We start from the raw sequence: 21,748 nt of genomic DNA, 5'->3' as shown, positions 1-21,748 counted from the left end.
GTTATCACAGAAATGGTAGTATATAGCCAGCTGTTTTATATATTGTGAAGTATAAGTAACATATAATTTTGATACAGGAGTTGCTTAACTATTCCTGTTAATGGACCCATGAATAGGCCAGAAAAATGAATCCACCGAGGATCTATAAATTCATTTTCACTTCAGCCTTCTCCCCACAGAACTGTATTAATGCCACCAAAAAAGTAAAATATTTAAGTGTAATGTTAACAAGTAATAAACCACACACAGCAAGAGAAGCAAAGGGACTCTTGAAGTCAAAATATTTTGCAATTACTGAAATAGTATAACACTTTTCCCTACTCTTTTTTTTTTTTCAAACCATCAAAATCCATTGCATACTTTATCACCTTTAACTAGGAAACCAGAGGCTGGGTAAAGTGGCTTACGCCTGTAATCCCAGCACTTTGGGAGACTGAGGTGGACAGATCATTTGAGGCCAAGAGTTCAAGACCAGCCTGGCCAACATGGTAAAACCCCGTCTCTATAAAAAGTACAAAAATTAGCCTGGCGTGGTGCCGCACGCCTGTGATCCCAGCTACTTGGGAGACAGAGGCACAAGAATTGCTTGAACCTGGGAGGTGGAGGTTGCAGGGAGCCGAGATCACGCCACTGCACTCCAGCCTGGGTGACAGAGCAAGACTCTGTCTCAAAAAAAAAAAGGAAACCAGAGACCAGGGAAAAGCCCTTTACCTTTGCACTTAGGTAGATCATTTGCAAGCATGATTTTATACTTTGCCTGCCTTGCTCTTTCAGATTTCCAGATACACAATTCCATTATACATTGGGAAAATCATTTATTTCCTTGTTGATATTACTTACAGCTACTTATTTTCTTTATTAAAGAGAAACTTATTTTTTATTCAGCCCATAAGGGAGAAAAGGGAACATTTCTGCCTAGACCAGAGATCCTCAACTTCGATTGCACATTAGAATCACCTGTGGAGCTTTTAAAATGTAGATGCCTAGGCAAATCGGAATCTCTGGCAGGTGGGGCTTGGGTGTAAGTATTTTTGCAAGCTAGGTTGGCTGGGCATGGTGGCTCATGCCTGTAATCCCAGCACTTTGGGAGGCCAAGGCGAGTGGATCAGGAGGTCAAGAGATCGAGACCATCCCGGCCAATGTGGTGAAACCCCATCTCTACTAAAAATATAAAAATTAGCTGAGTGTGGTGGCACGAGCCTTTAGTCCTAGCTACCTAGGAGGCTGAGGCAGGAGAATTGCTTGAACCCGAGGCAGGCTGCAAGCAGCTGAGATCACCACTACACTGCATGACAGAACAAGACTCCCTGTCTCCAAAAAAAAAAAAAAGGCCGGGCTGTGGCTCACTGTAATCCCAGCACTTTGGGAGGCCGAGGCGGCTGGGATCAAGGTCAGGAGATCAGACCACGGTGAAACCCCCGCCTACTAAAAATACAAAATTAGCCGGCTGTTGTGGGCGCATTTCTGTAGTCCCAGCTACTCGGGAGGCTGGAGGTGAGGAGAATGGCGGAACTGGAGGCGGAGCTCGCAGTGAGCCGAGATCGCCACTGCACTCCAGCCTGGGCGACAGAGCGAGACTCTGTCTCAAAAAAAAAAAACTAGCTGGGTACAGTGGCTCATGCCCGTGATCCCACTGGGGAGACTGGAGGTAGGAGGATTGCTTGAGCCCAGGAGTTTGAGACCAGCCTGGGGCGAACATAACAAAGATCTAGAAGTCTCTGCAAAAAATTGAAAATTAGGTGGGTGTGTGGTGGCACATGCCTGTAGCGTCTCAGCTACTCAGGAGGCTCGGATGGGAGGATCACTTGAGCCTCAGGATCACTGAATGAAGGATGCAGTGAGCTATGATGGTGCCACTGCACTTCAGCCTGGATGATACAGCAAGATCTTGGCTCTAAAGATAAAAATAATTAATTAATTAATTAATTAATTAAAAGCTTCCCAATGTTTGTGACATGCAAAATAGGGCCCATTCAAGGTTTCGCTGTGTCCTCCCCATATAGATGCCAGGGAGAAGGAGTAGGACCATTTGACCTTCCAGTCCACTGATTCTCAACCGTATCATTAAGGAAAATTTTAAAAATAGAGGTGCCCAGTCCAGGAAAATACTTATTTTTGTGAAATTTCAAGACACACTGCATGTTCCATTATCTAAGGTTTTTAATAGGGACTAGTAATATCGACACTCTAATAAAAAAATGAGTAGTCTTAAAATACCCCATTTTTATTTTGGGATGCATTTGAATTTTATTTGATTACGGGTATTGTATTCTGGGAATTCACACAGTACTTCAAACCAATAAAAGAACTATACTGTATAATAAATACGTGACTGAAATACTACATACTGAAATTTTACAAGCATTAATATTTTCTTTTTAAAAAAAGGAACCAGAACACTCCAAGCACTGTAAAAGCTCAATTGCTACACATTAGAATTCCATAAAATAATTGAATTAAGTCATTCTTTAGTTCCAGTTAAATGGAATCCTAGAGAGGCAGGAAAATATTACTGCATTATTTATTTATTTATTTTATTTTTTTTTTTTTTTGAGACGGAGTCTCGCTGTGTCACCCAGGCTGGAGTGCAGTGGCGCGATCTCAGCTCGCTGCAAGCTCCGCCTCCCGGGTTTACGCCATTCTCCTGCCTCAGCCTTCTAGTAGCTGGGACTACAGGCGCCCGCCACCACGCCCGGCTAGTTTTTTTTTTTTTTTATTTTTAGTAGAGACGGGGTTTCACCATGTTAGCCAGGATGGTCTCGATCTCCTGACCTCGTGATCCACCCGCCTCGGCCTCCCAAAGTGCTGGGATTACAGGCTTGAGCCACCGCGCCCGGCCAATATTACTGCATTATTTAAAGAAGACTTCAGACGAATTTGGAAACAGCAAATTTCTCTTTTGCTTTATTTCTTCAAGAATTACCATTAAAGTCGGGCGTGGTGGCTCACGCCTGTAATCCCAGCACTTTGGGAGGCCGAGGTGGGTGGATCACTGAGGTCAGGGGTTCGAGACCAGCCTGACCAACATGGTGAAACCCCATCTCTACTAAAAATACAAAAATTAGCTGGGCGTGGTGGCGGGTGCCTGTAATCCCAGCTGCTCAGCAGGCTGAGGCAAGAGAATTGCTTGAACCCGGGAGGCGGAGTTTGCAGTGAGCTGAGATCGGGCCACTGCACTCCAGCCTGGGCAAAAGAGCAAGACTCCATCTAAAAAAAAAAAAAAAAAAAAAAGCTTTGAAAATAACTTAAAACACAACTTTTGGATAGAGTACCATCCTCATTCCCACCTTGAAGGTTATGTTTGCAATCCATTCAGGACAAGTATATCTCTTCAGTCTCCTACAAAAAAGAATTTCTTCCAATGACAAAATGGTACTTTCTTGCATTTTTTTTTTTTTTTTTTTTTTTTTTTTGAGACGGAGTCTCGCTCTGTCACCCAGGCTGGAGTGCAATGGCGTGATCTCAGCTCATACCTCCGCCTCCCAGGTTCAAGCGATTCTCCTGCCTCAGCCTCCAGAGTAGTTGGGATTATAGGCATGCGCCACCATACCCGGCTAATTTTTGTATTTTTAGTAGAGACAAGAGTTTCGCCATACTTGTCCGACTGGTCTCAAACTCCTGACCTCAGATGATCCGCCAGCCTTGGCCTCCCAAAGTGCTAGGATTACAGGCATGATCCACCACAACTGGCCCGTAATTTTTTGTCTTTTTATTTTCTTGCATAATTTTAAAAGGTTACATGCTGAGTCCAGGCGCGGTGGCTCACACCTGTAATTCCAGCACTATGGGAGGCCAAGGCAGGTGGATCACTTGAAGTCAGGAGTCCAAGACCAGCCTGACCAACATGGTGAAACCCCGTCTCTACCAAAAATATAAAAATTAGCTTGGCATGTTGGCACACACCTGTTATCCCAACTACTCGGGAGGTTGAGGCAGGAGAATTGCTTGAACCCAGGAGGTGGAGGTTGCAGTGAGCTGAGATTGCGCCACTGCACTCCAGCCTGGGCAACAGGAATGAAACTTCTCAAAAAGCAAAAGATACTGTGCCTTTTGTTGCCTATCTGAACTGATTTAAAACTTTTTCTGGCCGGGCGCGGTGGCTCACGCCTGTAATCCCAGCACTTTGGGAGGCCGAGACAGGCAGATCACGAGGTCAGGAGATCTAGACCATCCTGGCTAACACGGTGAAACCCCATCTCTACTAAAAATACAAAAATTAGCTGGGCTCGGTGGCGAGCGCCTGTAGTCCCAGCTACACGGGAGGCTGAGGCAGGAGAATGGCGGGAACCCGGGAGGCGGAGCTTGCAGTGAGTGGAGATCGGGCCACTGCACTCCAGCCTGGGCGACAGAGCGAGACTCCGTCTCAAAAATAAATAAATAAATAAATAAATAAACTTTTTCTATATACTGAGGAAAAAATCCACAAAAAACCCAGGAGTTGAAAACCCCACCTAAAAGTATTAGCACCACATGTTAAAAAATGAAGGCCTTGAGATATGGCCACATTGGCTCACTCCTGTAATTCCAGCACTTTGGGAGGATGAGGTGGGAGAATCACTTGAGGCCAGGAGTTCGAGGCCAGCCTGGGCATCAGTGACATCCTACCTCCACCAAAAAAACCCCAGAAAATTAAAATTTGGTGGGCATGGTGGCACAGGCCTGTAGTCCCAGCTATTCGGGAAGCGAAGCTGGGGTTGGAGGATCGCTTGAGCCCAGGAGTTCAAAACTGCAGTGAGCTATGACTGTGCCACTGCACTCCAGCCTGGGCCACATTATGAGACCCTGTCTATTTAAAAAGTAACAAATAAATGAAAAAGAAAGCCTGGATTTTCTCTCCCTAAACAATGAATATCATGTTCAAGCAAGTGACCCCTCTATAAACCCTGACGTTATGTATTATTTTCAGGGATGACTATGCCAGTGAGCGAGATTAAGGGGTAGAAACTTTTCCTTTTCAGTCCTGTTTTTCCTCACAACTACTTTTGCTGGAAAGTTATTCAGAGTCTAACAGCTAGACCCCCATTCCCCCACCGTCCCCACCGGAGAGGCCCGGGACTTACCAGACACCCCTAAAGCTAGATTAGCTAGACTCTAGGGGCGGTAGAGGGAAATAGACATTTTTCTGTCGTGTGTAGTGGACGCCTTATAAAAAGTCCACTTTTGGCCCCGGCGCGGTGGCTCACGCCTGTAATTCCAGCACTTTAGGAGGCCGAGGCCGGCGGATCACCTGAGGTCAGGTCAGTCTGGCCAACATGGTGAAACCCCGTCTCTACTAAAAATACAAAATTAGCCTAGCAGGGTGGTGGGCGCCTGTAATCCCAGCTACTCGGGAGGCTGAGGCAGAAGAATCACTTGAACCCGGGAGGCGGAGGTTGCAATGAGCCGAGATCATGCCATCGCACTCCAGCCTGGGTAAAAACAGCGAAACTCCATCTCAGAAAATAAATAAATTAATTAATTAAAAAATAAAAATAAAAAACCCACATTTGCCAGGCACCGACTAGATCCACACCATCATTTAAAATAGTTGGACTTGGCGGTTTGTGCTGTGGAATGACTAACCTGGAAGCCACGCCACGACTGAGGGGCGGCGGGGACTCCAATCCGCGCGATCAGATGCCGCGGCAGGTGCTTAAGACCTGCAGTCTAGAGAGCGAGCCTCTTATCCCCACTTTAGGAAAAGTTGTTTGGTGTTACTTAAGGTTATGACATTGTCCTCTGTGAAGTCACTTGCGTCCCTGACACCCCCCCAACTCAGCTGGGACTGGCCAGTGCCCTGCTCTGGGGCCTCGCCGCAGCGGCCAGTAGGAGGCGTCGGCGCCCCAGGAGTCTGCGGCCGAGCCAATGGGAGCCGCGAGAAGGCCCGGGACGGAGCCTGGACCTGCGATGCTAGGGAGCTACTCCCGTGGGATTTGGCCAGAGGTATCTCACTGACGTCCTGTCGCCCAGGCTGGGGTGCAGTGGCGCGATCTCAGCTCACTGTGACCTCTGCCTCCTGGGTTGAAGCGATTTTCCTGCCTCAGCCTCCCCAGTAGCTGAGATTACAGGCGTGCGCCACACGCCCGGCTAATTTTTTGTATTTTTGTTAGAGACGGGGTTTCACCATATTGGCCAGACTGGTCTTGAACTCCTGGGCTCATGTGATCCTCCCACCTCGGCCTCTCAAAGTGCTGGGATTACAAGCGTGAGCCACCGCGCCTGGCCTGAAGTGCTGGCTTTTGAATATAGATGCTCAACTAAGATATGGGAGAAAGAAAGCTAGATTAGCACAGGAAAAAGCCACAGTAGATAAGTAGGATAAAGGAAATAAGTCTGGAGAAGAGAAAGGAAAGGGAGAAGCAGAAACGAATGACTCAGCTTGCCCAGCTTAATAAACTAAGATTCTAGCTACCATGTCAGTTGTGCAGATGGCACAGGCTCCCAGGGTTGTCTCTAGAATGGTGACACCCCTTTACCAAGCACTGTGGCCCATTTTAGAATTAAAGAGGGGGCTGGGCACAGTGGCTGATGCCTGTAATACCAGCACTTTTGGAGGAGGAAGTGGGAGGATTGCTTGAGGCCAGGGGTTTGAGACTAGCCTGGGCAACATACTGCCTTTGCAAAATTATGACTCAGACAGTGGAAAGAGATCTAACCTGACTCCATCTTGGCTCTAACCTCCAAGCTGTCCTTCTTCATTCCTGGGCGGAGGTTAAACTAACTTCAGGAGAAACCTATAGTTTACAGTTTAAAACAAAGATGATAACAGCCCTTTCCCAACACAAACCTCCTTGCCTGGGGACTAGACTGTCTTTGTAGGACTAAGAAATTAGCCACAAGATTAGAAATTATGGTTTAGGATTCATGCAGCTGGAGGTTACAAAATCTTGACCTTCCCTAAACTGCCCTAAGATCAGTGCTTGAGATATTTTGCAGACCCTGCACTTGCTGGATCAGCTGGGACCACCCAGATCGATAAACTGGCTCATCTGATCTTGTGGCCCCGCACCCAGGAACTGACTCAGCACAAGAAGACAGCTTCCACTCTCTACGATTTCATCTCTGACCTGGCCAATTAGAACTCCCGGCTCACTGGTTTCCCCCAATCTACCAAGTTGTCCTTAAAAACTCTGATCCCCAAATACTGGGCAAACTTAATTAGTAATATAACTCTGGTCTCCCGCAGAGCCAGCTCTGCGTGAATTACTCTTTCCCTATTGCAATTCCCCTGTCTTCATAAATCAGCTCTGTCTAGAGAGCAGGTAAGGTGAACCCACTGGGTAGTTACACTGTGTCCCAAAAAAATAGCAGTCAGGCATGGTGACACATGCCTGTAGTCCCAGCCACTCAGGAGGCTGAGGCGGGATGATCACCTGAGCCCAGGAGTTTAAGGCTGCAGTGAGCTATGATCATGCCACTGTACTCTGAGCAACAGAGCCAGACTTTCTCTCTAAAAAGAAGGCTGGGCACGGTGGCTCACACCTGTAATCCCAGCACTATGGGAAGCCGAGGTAGGCAGATCACCTGAGGCCAGGAGTTCCAGACCAGCCTGGCCAACATGGCAAAACCCCCTCTCTACTAAAAATACAAAAATTACCCGGGTGCAGTGGCACATGCCTGTAGCCCCAGCTACTTGGGAGGGTGAGGTGGAAGAATCATTTAAACCTGGGAGGTGGAGGCTGCAGTGAGCCGAGTTCACACCACTGCACTCCAGCCTGGGTGACAGACTGAGACTCTGTCTCAACAACAACAACAACAACAAAATGTTATGCCAGAGTCAGATTGGAAAGTAAGTCACGATATATAGGGTTAAATAAAATTCATCTGATGAAAATGTATGGTTCGTAGGGCATGATTCCCCAGACCCCTTAGACAGGAATTTGGGCAAGATAAAAAAATCAGAGCTTAGTCCTCAGAGCCCATGACTATAATGTCTTTAGTGTTTATACTGGGAGGTAGTTTAGTTTAGTTTAGTTTACTTTACTTTATTTTAATTTTTGAGATGGAGTCTCGCTCTGTTGCCCAGGCTGGAGGGCAGTGGCACAATCTTGAATCACTGCAACCTCTCTCCTGGGTCCCAGCGATTTTCCTGCCTCAGTCTCCCGAGTAGCTGGGATTACAGGTGCGCACCACCATGCCTGTTTGGGAGGCCAAGGCATGTGGATCACGAGGTCAGGAGATTGAGACCATCCTGGCCAACATGGTGAAACCCCATCTCTACTAAAAATAGAAAAAATTAGCCAGGTATGGTGGTTCGTGCCTGTAGTCCTAGCTACTCGGGAGGCTGAGGCAGGGGAATCACTTAAACCCAGGAAGCAGAGGTTGCAATGAGCCAAGATCGCGCCACTGCACTCCAGCCTGGCAGCAGAGACTCTGTCTCAAAAAAAAAAAAAAAAGAAAGAAAGAATGTTGTGTAAATACATTGACTACAGTCTGCAGTCCCAAGTCTGCCTCTTATAGCCAGATAGTATTAGTTGTCACTAATTTCCTCATTAATAAAATGTAGAATAAATGTACTACATGTAAAATTGCTGTAGGACAAATGGGTAACATTTTCCAGTTGGAAGCACCTAGAAGAATGTTTTGTACAGTGGAGACCTGGATATGCATTTATGACAAAATAAATGTTGGTTCATTTTTTTTTTTTTTTGAGATGGAGTTTCACTCTTATTGCCCAGGCTGGAGTGCAGTGGCGCGATCTCAGCTCGCTGCAACCTCCGCCTCCCAGGTTCAAGCAATTCTCCTGCCTCGGCCTCCCTAGTAGCTGGGATTACAGATGCCCGCCACCACAACCGGCTAATTTTGTACTTTTAGTAGAGACGGGGTTTATCCATGTTGATCAGGCTGGTCTCGAACTCCCGACCTCAGGTGATCCGCCCACCTCAGCCTCCCAAAGTGCTGGGATTACAGGCATGAGCCACTGCGCCCGGCCATAATGTTGGTTCATTCTAAAAGCACACTCTTGCATGTTCAGAATTTAACATTAAGCAATTACTTATAGGTAATTTTTTTTTTTTTTTGAAACGGAGTTTCGTTCTTGTCGCCCAGGTAGGAGTGCAATGGTGCGATCTTGGCTCACTGCAACCTCCGCCTCCCAGGTTCAAGCGATTCTCCTGCCTCAGCCTCCAGAGTAGGTGGGATGACAGGCGCCTGCCACCATGGCCAGCTAATTTTTGCATTTTTAGTAGAGATGGGGTTTCACCACATTGGCCAGGCTTGTCTCGAACTCCTGACCTCAGGTGATCCACCTACCTCAGCCTCCCAAAGTGCTGTGATTACAGGCATGAGCTATCGTACCAGGCCACTTATAGGTAATTAAACAAAAAAAATGTACATTGTACATTAGGAAATCATACTGATAAAGTAATACAGTCACTAAATTCTAACAGTTTGCTCTGGAAGAGCTTTTGGAGGATATCTTTTCCAATATCCTCATTTCTGAAGTGAGGAAACTAAATTCTCAGTCTCATAGTTTCTCTGTGGCAAAGCTAGTATCGTTGAGATCATTCAGGGCTTCTTACTGGGCAGAATCTGGTAATCCCCAAGATTCTGCAGGTCAGATTGGGTGAGGGGTAGCCCCAGTAGTTCATGATGGCACTTCTATCTTGAGAAGGGTATGAGTGGTTCTCCTTGAACATTCTCTTCCAAACTGGAGAGAACTGGCAAAAGAGGCTGTGGATACAACCACTTAGCCATCTTAGATGGGGAGGTACCAGTCATAAGAGATCATCAACTGGGTGTGGTGGGCCACACCTGTTATCCTAGCACTTTAGGAGGCCATGGCAACAGGATCTCTTGATCCCAGGAGTTCAAGACCAGCCTGGGCAACATAGTAACATCCCATCTCTAAAATAAAAATAAAAATGTTTAAAAAGATCATCAGCCAGGCGCGGTAGCTCATGCCTGTAATCCCAGCACTTTGGGAGGCCAAGGCGGGCAGATCACAAGGTCAGGAGATCAAGACCATCCTGGCTAACATGGTGAAACCCCATCCCTACTAAAACTACACACACAAAAAAAATTAGCAGGGCGTGGTGGCGGGCACCTGTAGTCCCAGCTACTAGGGAGGCTGAGGCAGGAGAATGGCGTGAACCTAGGAGGTGGAGCTTGCAGTGAGCCAAGATCGCATCACTGTACTCCACGCTGGGCAACAGAGCGAGACTCCGTCTAAAAAAAAAAAAAATCATCATACCACTATTGTTACCCATAGTACATACATACACTGTTACCCATAACACATAGATAAGGAAGTACGTCCAAGGTCATCAATAGAGCAAGGATTAGGAATCAAGGCTTGTGAATTAAGATTCCTTTTTTTTTTTTTTTGGAGACAAGATCTCACTCTCACCTAGGCTGGAGTGCAGTGGTGTCATCATGGCTCACTGCAGTCTAGACTTCCTGGACTCAGGTGATTCTCCCACCTCAGCTGCCCAATTTGGGACTACAGGCCTGTGCCACCATCCCCGGCTATTTTCCTGTATTTTTGTAGAGGTGGGGTTTCAGCATGTTGCCCAGGCTAGTCTCAAACTCCTAGGCTCAAGCGATCCACCTGTGTTGGCCTCCCAAATTATTGGGATTACCGACATGAGCCATCGTACCCAGCCGGACTTGAGATTCTTAAGCTCTTGAGATTTGTTCAAGAAGTTGACCCGCAGTCTCTGCCTAAGAGTTTTAGGTAGCCCTAAAACACTTAATCCATTGATCATTAAGTAGTCAGTGACCATCTATCATGTGATCTGGGGGCTTGCTTTCTCTTCAGAGAGACAAAACTAGAAAACGTTCGACAATTATAAAATTGACTAAGCTGGCAAATCTTTAAAACTAACTAGACAGGCACAATTCAGAGAAGACCACTGATGGCTGAAATGGTTGGCAAGGTTTCTTGGTGACAGGCTTTGACATGAACTTTATTTATTTATTTATTTACTTTTTATTTTTGAGGTGGAGCCTCGCTCTGTCGCCCAGGCTGCAGTGCAGTGGCACAATCTTGGCTCACTGCAACCTCCACCTCCCAGGTTCAAGCAATTCTCTGCCTCAGCTTCCCGAGTAGCTGGAATTACAGGTGCCCAACACCATACCCAGCTAGTTTTTGTATTTTTAGTAGAGATGAGTTTCACCATCATCTCGCCAGGCTGGTCTTGAACTCCTGACCTTGTGACCCACCTGCCTCGGCCTCCCAAAGTTCTGGGATTACAGGCGTTAGCCACCACGCCAGGCCTGATGTGGACTTTAATGCAGAACTTGCAAGATGTTTGCCCCTCATTGTGATGACCATAGTAGTTCCCCCCTCCAAATATTGGGAGCTTTCACATAAAAATCCCAATTTTTGAGGTGTCATGAAAAACTACGACACTCAGCTTGTATTCCTACTACAGACAAGGATTGTCGCTGAGGCAGCTGACCTCTCAGACACTATAATCCCTGGGCTCAACACTTACAGCCAATTCCATTACCCACCTGGCTCCTTGGGCAGTGGGTTTGCTTCCCTTACTTTAGGAGGAAGGATAAAGGCAGCCCAAAAAGGAGAATTGGACAGAAAAGTGAAGATGAGTGGGTATGTCATGAGGTGAGAGATAATGTTGAGACACTTATAACTAGAACAGAGTTTTCATGTGAGGATAAGGTTCACTCCCCATTTAAACCAATTAGCTCTGCTGTGGGGGAGAATCTGCTCCCTAGACCAAAACACGTATTTGAAACTAGCAGAAGAATCTGGTGACAGCCAGTGCAACCATTTCAATAAATAAACCAAAATAAACTGTGCATTGCTGCTGCTGGACTAAAGATGCCAATTTTCTATATAATGGGTGACATACTCAATTTCCTTCTATTGATTACTTTCATTTTGGCATATTTAAAAACTAACATACATTTTTTTTTCTTTTTGGAGATGGAGTTTCGCTCTTGTTGCCCAGGCTGGAGTGCAATGGCACGATCTCGGCTCACTGCAACCTCTGTCTCCCAGGTTCAAGCGATTCTCCTGCCTCAGCCTCCCAAGTAGCTGGGACTACAGGCATGTGCCACTACGTGTGGCTAATTCTGTGTTTTTTAGTAGAGACAGAGTTTCTCCATGTTGGTCAGGCTGGTCTGGAACTCCCAACCACAAGTGATGCGCCCGCCTCAGCCTCCCAAAGTGCTGGGATTACAGGCATGAGGCACTGTGCCCGGCCAAAAACTCATATTAAAATTTGAAATTGACATTAAAATAAACAGATTATAAGTTTATCATACATTATAATTTGTATTGCATAATTACATCTCACTTGTTTTTACTTAACTCCATTATGTAGTACTGGTGGTAAGCAATATTGAGGCAGAATAGGGTCTGCAGGCAGGGAACCTAAGGCAGATGTGTGCTGACTTCCTAGAACTGAATCAAGAAGATCAGATGGTACTCCCTTTGGCTCCCCAGTCTTCAGTGGGAACTTTACTTCAGCCTCTGATTGGTCACCTCCTACAACCAATCACACTGGTCATGGGCCACTCCTTAATTTACATAGAATATAACCAAGTAAGAAATGGGAAACCTCTAGAGGGTATTTAAACCCCAGAAAATCCTGTAACCAGCGCTCTTGAGCCCTTGCTTGAGCCTGCTCACACTCTATGGAGTGTTCTTTTTGTTTCAATAAATTTGTGCTTTCATTGCTTCATTTTTTTGCTTTGTTTGTGCGTTTTGTCCAATTATTTGTTCAAAACGCCAAGAACCTGTCAACTCATAGTCAAGCAAGACCTTTCACGGGTAACAATATAGTTGTCTCACATGCTTTTTGTCCTGGGCAAGTCTGTGCCCCATGTAGTTTTTGTTTTGTTTGAGACAGGGTTTTATTTCTGTCGCCCAGGCTGGAGTGCAGTGGCACGATCTTGGCTCACTGCAACCTCTGCCTCCTGGGTTCAAAAGATTCTCCTGCCTCAGCCTCCCAAGTAGCTGGGACTACCGGTGCATGCCACCACACATGGCTAATTTTTGTATTTTAGTAGAGATGGGGTTTCACCATGTTGCCCAGGCTGGTCTCAAACTCCTGGGCTCAAGTGATCCACCCACGTCGGCCTCCCAAAGTGCTGGGATTACAGGCACGAGCCACCGTGCCCAGCTCTACTTGGTTTTAATATATTCCAGCTCTCACCCTCTTCTTATTCTGGATTTGGCCTTCATTGCCTTCCTGGTCTTCCATTGTTCATTTTCACGATCAAGCTCCAATTAGCCCACGATATGCAAAGGTTCTGTGAAAAAAAGAGCCCCATCTCAGCCTGGCAATCAATCCTAATAAAAGATAAAAGGGTTCTAGACCAAGCGCGGTGGCTCACTCCTGTAATCCCAGCACTCTGGGAGGCCGAGGCGGGTGGATCACAAGGTCAGGAGACTGAGACCATCCTGGCTAACACGGTGAAACCCCATCTCTACTAAAAATACATAAAATTTGGCCGGGCCCGGTGGCTCATGCCTGTAATCCCAGCACTTTGGGAGGCCGAGGCGGGCGGATCACGAGGTCAGGAGATCTAGACCATCCTGGCTAACACAGTGAAACCCCGTCTCTACTAAAAATATGAAAAAAATTAGCCGGGCATGGTGGTGGGTACCTGTAGTCCCAGCTACTCGGGAGGCTGAGGCAGGAGAATGGCGTGAACCCAGGAGGCAGAGCTTGCAGTGAGCCGAGACCGCGCCACTGCACTCCAGCCTGGGCGACAGAGCCAGACTCCGTCTCAAAAAAACAAAAGGGTTCTGAGGGATGTTTTTGGCTTGAAGAGTTACAATTCAAATCTGTAAAAGGTGCCTGAGTACAAAGAAGGTTAAAAAGCACTACCCAGTGTTCCTGCTATATATTCATTTGAAGAGCTGCTTTTCAAACCACAGGCTCTTGGCCTATTCTTCATTAACCCTATTTTCTTTTTCTGTTTTAAGATGGAGTCTCACCCTGTCACCTAAGCTGCAATTCAGTGGCACAATCTCAGCTCACTGCAACCTCCACCTCCTGGGTTCAAGCGATTCTCATTGCCTCAGGCTTTCAAGTAGCTGGCATAACAAGCGCCTGCCACCACACCAGGCTAATATTTTGTATTTTTAGTAGAGATAGGGTTTCGCCATGTTGGCCAGGCTGGGCTGAACTCCTGACCTCAGGTGATCCACCTGCCTCAGCCTCCCAAAGTGCTGGGATTACAGGTGTGAGCCACTGTGCCCGGCTTTCATTAACCCTATTTTCTGTTAAACACTCATAGAAAAATAGTTGCTAATCCGTTCCTTTTAGTTCAAGTTTGCCATACTGTGAGGATATTCAGCACCACCCAGTGGCAATTTTTTTATGTTCTTGTGAATAAATAGCAATTTTGCAAACTCTTGATCCCAAAAGATAATACCTGTATCAATAGAAACAAGAAAAAAGTTGTGAATCAAACTAAATTTCATTTATAAAAAGTCTTCTACTTTAAGAGTTCAGATCATTTTAAGGTTGTTTTCCTGGCCTCATGTCTCCTTAAAGACAAATAGTTAGGCCAGGTGCAGTGGCTCACACCTGTAATCCCAGCACTTTGGGAGGCCAAGGTAGATCACTTGAGCCCAGGAGTTCAAGACCAGTTCAAGACAACATAGTGAGACTGCATCTCTAAAAAAAAATTTTAAAACTTAGCCAGGTATGGTGGTGCATACTTGTAGTTCCAGCTATTTGGGAGGCTGAGTTGGAAGGACTGCTTGAGCCCAGCAGTTTGAGGTCACAGTAAGCTATGATTGCACCACTGCATTCCAGCCTGGGAGACAGAGCAAGATCCTGTCTCAAAAAAAAAAAAGGACGAATAACTTAGGTAGTTAAACAACAACAACAATAAATAAATTTTTCAAAAATTCTCCTTTTATTCTCTAGTTATACACATATACTCACTTTCAAATAAAATTCTACATTAGAAGAAAAAGTCTCTTTGTAAGGCATAGTATTGACGTTTTCTTATGAGAAAATAGGAAATATCATCAGTGCTTTTAAAAAAGTGAAAGCGTAAGAGAAAATCAGGGCTCTATCTAGAGAAGTCTAATTGTTTCTCTATAAAAACCAACTGGAATACAGGATACCTGTCCTATAGCAACCTAAAACACAACCTCCCTTGATGTACATATAGAAAATATATGTCTTGTAGCCAGGTGCGGTGGCTCATGCCTGTAATCTCAGCACTTTGGGAGGCCAAGGCGGGCAAATCATGAGGTCAGGAGATCGAGACCATCCTGGCTAACACGGTGAAACCGTCTCTACTAAAAATACAAAAATTAGCTGGGCATGGTGGCGGGCGCCTATAGTCCCAGCTACCTATAAGGCTGAGGCAGGAGAATGACGTGAACTCAGGAGGTGGAGCTTGAAGTGAGCCGAGATCATGCCACTGTGCTTCAGCCTGGGCTACAGAGCAAGACCAACTCAAAAACAAAAAAGAAAGAAAGAAAGAAAATATATGTCTTAACCAACTTGGAAGAAAAACAAAATTCTGTGTGTGCAAATATATTTTTTCAAGTTACTCTTTTTTCAACCTGGGTTTAGCCTCAGGCTGCTGCTGACATCCTCGCTGGGGTGAGGCTAGAGGGCTTGCATTGCACTAGAAGGGCATGAGGCACCTACTGCCACAGCAGAGAATCAAAGGACCATAACTGTCCCTTGGGGATTGAAGAATTCTTTAAAGTCTGATTATTTGGGGAACACAGACTAAGGCTGTACCCTGATTTTCCCTTTCTGAAAGTCACATTTTAACTAAAACATTTCTGTTCTACAAATTTCCACGTATCAAAAGATGCTGTAGAATTTAATTCATAGTGTCTTCTCAAAAGGAAAAAAAAAAGCAGTTATTCATAGGAGTCTTTTCTTTTTTGGTGTCTTAAATGTCAATGATCACAAAAACTTCTGGCTTCTCTTCGTCATACACCTGCATTGCTGAATATGTTATTGCTTTGACTTCTGTTCCCTAAAGTTGGGGTTAGAGAAAAAAAAATAGGAAAATAGGATATTGAAATCATAATCATTAACTCTAGCAACAATCGGCAGAAAGTAAAAATTTTGGTATTTTGAAAATGAAAAACTCACATGAAACAATTCGTTATGAAATTAGCATAGTATACAGGGATCCAAGAAAAATGAGAGGCAACACACGCACAACGGAGTTGGGACATGGAACTCTAATCCTGGCTTTGTTTCCAGCTGGGTATAGAAATTGTCTGGCCTGTCTGGACATCAGTTTTTCATTGATAAAATGGGTTAAATCACATAAAGACACATCCATAGGTATGTTCACTGCAGTACTATTCACAATAGCAAAGACATAGAATCAACCCACATGCCCATCAATGGTAGACTGGATAAAGAAAATGTGATACATATACACCATGGAATACCACACAGCCATAAAAAAGAATGAGATCATGTCCTTTGCAACAACATGGATGGAGCTGGAGGCCATAATCCTAAGTGAATTCGTGCAGGAACAGAAAACCAATACCACGTTTCCATATATTTAAGAGGGACACAAACATTGAGTACACATGAACACAAAGAGGGAAACGAGACACCTGGTCTGCTGATTGAAAAACTGCCTATCAGGTATTACGCTGATTACCTGGGTGAAAAATTATCTGTACACTAAACCTCCACAACATGCAATGTACCCATGTAACAAACTTGCATGTGCACCCCATGAACCTAAAAATAAAAGTTGGAAAGAAAAAAAGTAAAAAGCTTTTGAGGATGATTTAAAAAAAAAAATGGGTTGACTCAAACAACACAAGCTTTTCTACTATTTGGCTCAGGGCTCCTTCTGAAACCCAAACCACCTCCTTATACTCTGACCTAGGCCTTAGGAACTCAACCTATTCTCTTTTCCTCAGCTGCCAACACTCACTTCACCTCTTGGGACTCTTCTCTTTCCAAGTCTAGCTGAAGAGTAAGATACACTTTCCCAGGTCAAAAGCTCTCCACACGTCTCTGATACATGACACTGCCCAACCCTGCCCCAGTTTAAAACCACAGAATTAGATGTTCTCTTAGGTTCTTTCCAGCTCCAAAAGGAATCTACAATAATTCTGTGCACCAGAAAATGTATCCAGCAATACGTAAATGACATTTGCTAGCTGTACACCACACAAAAAAAGGAAGATTTCACAGAAGGATATAAGTGGCAGTGCCGCTGCTTTTTCTCCTCTGCCACAATCACCTGGCAAAACCACAACCTAATTCAAGTTCAACTGTCTGCTTATGGCAGCACACACCATGCTAACTGGTATCACCCTGAGTGTATGTCTACACATCTCAAACAGGAATTCAGCACTTGCAGTAAAATCTTACAATTACCAATAAATTCCCTTTTTCACTCTCTGAGACAATTCTTTCCCTTCTCCTCTAGTGATCATTCCTCCCTCATTCTCACTCTCAATCAACTGTGCTTCCTAGAGAAAGTAAGAGCAACTCAGTAAGAACTGACGCATCTTCCTACCACCAAATCTACCATCATGCTGTATCTGTACTCACCTTAGCCTCCCTGGCTGCAATGAATGGCTTATCCCTGCTCCCATCAGAAGGCCAACTTCTATACATGAGTATTCGATCCTATACCCGCCTTACCAAATTTTACCAAAGAGGCTGTGGCCCTATCTCTACAACTTTATCTGCTACTATTACACCTTCACTCTCAGCTCCAGCTTGCTGTTCCGTGAACACAACCTATCTCATTTCAGGGCCTTTACACCTGTTTCTTCACCTGGAAAGTTCTTCCATATTTATGCTCACTTATCTCTCTTGCCTCTGCTTAAATATCACTTTCTCAAACATACTGATATATTTTGGCTGTGTCCTCACTCAAATCTCGTCTTGAACTGTAGTACCCATAATCCCCACGCATTGTGGGAGGGAGCAGGTGGAGATCACTGAATCACGGGGGCGGTTTCCACCATGCTGTTCTAGTGATAGTGTGCGAGTTTTCAGGAGATCTGATGGTTTTCGAAGGGGCCTCCCCCTTCGCTCAGCACTCACTTCTCTTCCTGCCACCATGTGAAGAAGGAAGGAAGTGTTTGCTTCCCCTTCCGCCATGACTGTGAGTTTCCTGAGGCCTCCCCAGCCATGCTGAACTGTGAGTCAATTAAGCCTCTTTCCTTTATAAATTACCCAGTCTCGGGTATGTCTTCATCAGCAGCATGAGAATGGGTTAATAAACATATATTTTCTGACCCCCTCCCCTCCTCCAACCACTCTTACCTTATCCTGATGGCACTGGTCACTATCTGAAATTATGTGTTTACATGTTTGTCTGGCTCACTTATTCCACTACATTTTAAACTCAGTGAGGGCAGAGACTTCACTTATCCTATTACATTTCTACCTTGAGTGCGTAAAAAAATGTCTGAAACACTAGAGGCACTTGATTCAACATTTGCTGAATGCATGCATAAACTCATGGATGGATGGAATATGGATTCATGGAGAGAAGGTAAAGACAATATTAAAACCAGGAAGGTATTTTTAAACCAAGAAATATTCCAGGAACCAGATGTTTTAATAAGCTATTTGTAAAACATTCCTTTTTGCTTTGAAAAGTTGTTTGATTGGCTGGGCACAGTGGCTCATGCCTGTAATCCCAGCACTTTGGGAGGCCAAGGCAGGCGGATCACCTGAAGTCAGGTGTTTGAGACCAGCCTGACCAACATGGTGAAACCCCGCCTCTACTAAAACTACAAAAATTAGCAGGGCGTGGTGGCGTGCACCTGTAATCCCAGCTATTCAGGAGGCTAAGACAGGAGAATCACTTGAACCTGGGAGGCGGAGGTTGCAGTGAGCTGAGATTGCGCTACTGCACTCCAGCCTGGGCAACAGAATGAGATTCTATCTCAAAAAAAAAAGTTATTTGATTATTCATTCATTCAAAAAATAGGAAGTAGCTAGGTACGGTGGCTCACGCCTATAATCCCAGCACTTTGGGTGGCCGAGGTGGGTAGATCACCTGAGGTCAGGAGTTTGAAACCAGCCCGGCCAACATGGTGAAACCCCAGCTCTACTAAAATACAAAAATTAGCCGGGCATAGTTGCATGCGCCTGTAATCCCAGCTACTTGGGAGGCTGAGACACGAGAAGCCCTTGAACCCAGGAGGGGGAGGGTGAAGTGAGCAGAGATTGTGTCACTGCACTCCCTCCTGGGTGACAGGGTGAGACTGTCTCGAAAAAAAGAAATAATAAAAACTGTTGGCTGGGCGTGATGGCTCATGCCTCCTTTGGGAGGCTGAGGCAGGTGAATCACCCGAGGTCAGGAGTTCGAAACTAGCCTGGCCAACATGGTGAAACCCCATCTCTACTAAAAATACAAAAACTTATCCGGGTATGGTGGCATGTGCCTGTAATCCCAGCTACTCGGGAAGCTGAGGCAGGAGAATTGCTTGAACCTGGGAGGCAAAGGTTGCAGTGAGCCGAGATCGTGCCACTGCACTCCAGCTTGGGCAATAGCATGAGACTCCGTCTCAAAAAAAAAAAAAAAAATTGTTAGGAGTACCAAGCTGGAATTGGTGGTATGTACCTATAAGCTCAGCTATTCAGGAGACTGAAGTGGGGGGATTGCTTGAGCCTAGGAGTTTCAGATCAGCCTGGGCAACATAGCAAGGCACTGTCTCACATAAACAAAAACTCTTAGGAGTAAATGAAATTAATTTGCTCATGATTCATTCTGAATACTTCCAATGGCAAATATGAATTTAGAATACAGTTTTGTGCTGCATAACAACATTTTGGTTAATGATTAACTGCATATATGATGGTGGTCTGAGAAGATTATAATACCTTTTTTTTTTTTTTTGAGACGGTATTTCACTCTTGTTGCCCAGGCTGGAGTTCTAGGGCATGATCTCCACTCACTGCAACCTCCGCCTCCCAGGTTCAATCTCCTGCCTCAGCCTCCCACATAGCTGGGATTACAGGCACCCACCACCACACCCAGCTAATTTTTGTATTTTTAGTAGAGACAGGGTTTCACCAAGTTGGCCAGGCTAGTCTCCAACTCCTGACCTCAGGTGATTCACACCTCGGCCTCGCAAAGTGTTGGGATTACAGGCGTGAGCCACCACACCCAGCCTATAATACTGTATTTTTACTATACCTTTTTTTGGTATTTAGAAATATAAACACACAAATATTTACCAATGTGTAACAACTGCCCATAGTATTCAGTATAGTAACATGTTGTACAGGTTCGTAGCCTAGGAGCGATAGGCTATACCATATAGCATAGGTTATACCATCTAGGTTTGTGTAAGTACACTCTATGATGTTTGCACAATGACGTAATCGCCTAAAGATGCATTTCTCAGAATGTATCCCAGTAGTTAAGTGACCTATGACTGTATCTGGCCTAAACACAGGGGTCAGCAAAATATATATAGCCCACAGGCCAAATCGCCTCTTTTTCTACAGTCCCATAAAGTAAGAGTGATATTTATATCTTTATTTATTTATTTTTATTTTATTTTTTTGAGACCAGTCTTGCTCTGTCACCCAGGCTGGAGTGCAGTGGCATGATCTCAGCTCACTGCAACCTCTGCCACCCAGGTTCAAGTGATTCTCCTGCCTCAGCCTCCTGAGCAGCTAGGATTACAGGTGCGTGCCACCACGCCCAGCTAATTTTTGTATTTTTAGTAGAGGCTAGGTTTCACTATATTGGCCAGGCTGGTCTCAAACTCCTGACCACAAGCGATCTGCCTGCCTTGGCCTCCCAAAGTGCTGGGATTACAGGTCTGAGCCACCGTGCCTGGTCTGATTTTTACATTTTTAAATGGTTGGGGGGGAAAATCAAAACAATGACATTTTGTTACATTTGAAAATGGTAAGAAATTCAAATTTCAATGGGCATAAAAAAGTTTTACTAGAATACAAGTGAACTCATTCATTTAAGTATTATCTATGGCTGCTTTGGTTCTACAACAGAAGCACTGAGTAGCTGCTCTTCTGTCATTCTTGGCCCACAAATCTTAAAACATTCATTTCCTGTTCATTTTACAGAAAAAAAAACCTGCCAACTCCTATTCCAATAGATTTCCTATCATAGAGTGACGCCATACAGGTCGGCAAATACAGAATCTAGAGACACACAGAAAGTATAAGGTAAAATAGAGAACATCTAGTCCAACATCTTTATTATAGGAGAAGAAATCAAAGGTCAAAAAGGCAAAGGGAATTTCAAATCCCACAATAATCTGAACAAACCTGACCCTAGAACCCAATGCTGACTCCTCATCCACTAAATCAGGTGTGTATAATCACAGTATTTTAACAAAATACATCCAGACAGGTCAGAGAACTTTGAGAAAAACTTATCACTTTACACCAGTTAGAACTAACTGAAGTTGACTGCCACATACATTAACTTTATAGTAAGGAAATTTTTCATGTTCTTAATGACTGGATTTTAAAACATACCTGAGGGTGCTTGGACAATGAAAATTCTTCTCCCCACCTAGAGAATACAAATTAAAACATGATTAAGATTTGTTCTCTCTTTATATATTTTAAAATAAGCCTTGTAAATGTGGTTAACATGCTAGAAAGCCAAAAGAGACAGGTGGGGTCAGGGAGCTGTTGTTTCACTTTGATGTGTCAGAAGATACAGCTGTTGAGGGACGTGTGCCAGTGGTCATTATTTGCTCTCAAGGTTGATAGTTAAGGCTGGGCGTGGTGGCTCACACCTATAATCCTGGCACTTTGGGAGGCCAAAGGGAGGATCGCTTGAGCCCAGGAGTTTGAGAACAGCCTGAGCAACATAGGGAGACCTCATCTGT

The 21,748-nt window shown here is 44.9% G+C and overlaps 1 protein-coding gene across 2 annotated transcripts in view; it reads right to left on the bottom strand.

Annotated features, from left to right (window-relative positions):
* The window catches only part of LOC101011932 (protein archease), a 36,874-nt gene that overhangs the window by 7,394 nt on the left and 7,732 nt on the right, over nt 1-21,748 (bottom strand). Inside the window, exons 5-6 of one of the 2 annotated variants that reach the window (XM_031661140.1) lie at nt 21,390-21,426; nt 13,104-13,200 (exon numbers count right to left, since the gene is read on the bottom strand). In XM_031661140.1, the coding sequence (XP_031517000.1) occupies nt 13,129-13,200; nt 21,390-21,426 (109 nt within the window). In that variant the 3' untranslated portion in view covers nt 13,104-13,128. Of the gene's footprint in view, nt 1-13,103; nt 13,201-14,797; nt 15,910-21,389; nt 21,427-21,748 lie in introns of those variants that run through there. The other variant, XM_003919676.5, reaches the window with a different exon arrangement.

Source organism: Papio anubis, unplaced genomic scaffold (genome assembly GCF_008728515.1).
Source record: "Papio anubis isolate 15944 unplaced genomic scaffold, Panubis1.0 scaffold1, whole genome shotgun sequence".
NCBI classification, from domain to species: domain Eukaryota; kingdom Metazoa; phylum Chordata; class Mammalia; order Primates; family Cercopithecidae; genus Papio; species Papio anubis.
The sequence above is the reverse complement of the archived record's forward strand: the minus strand, read 5'-3'. Positions and strand labels throughout refer to the sequence as shown.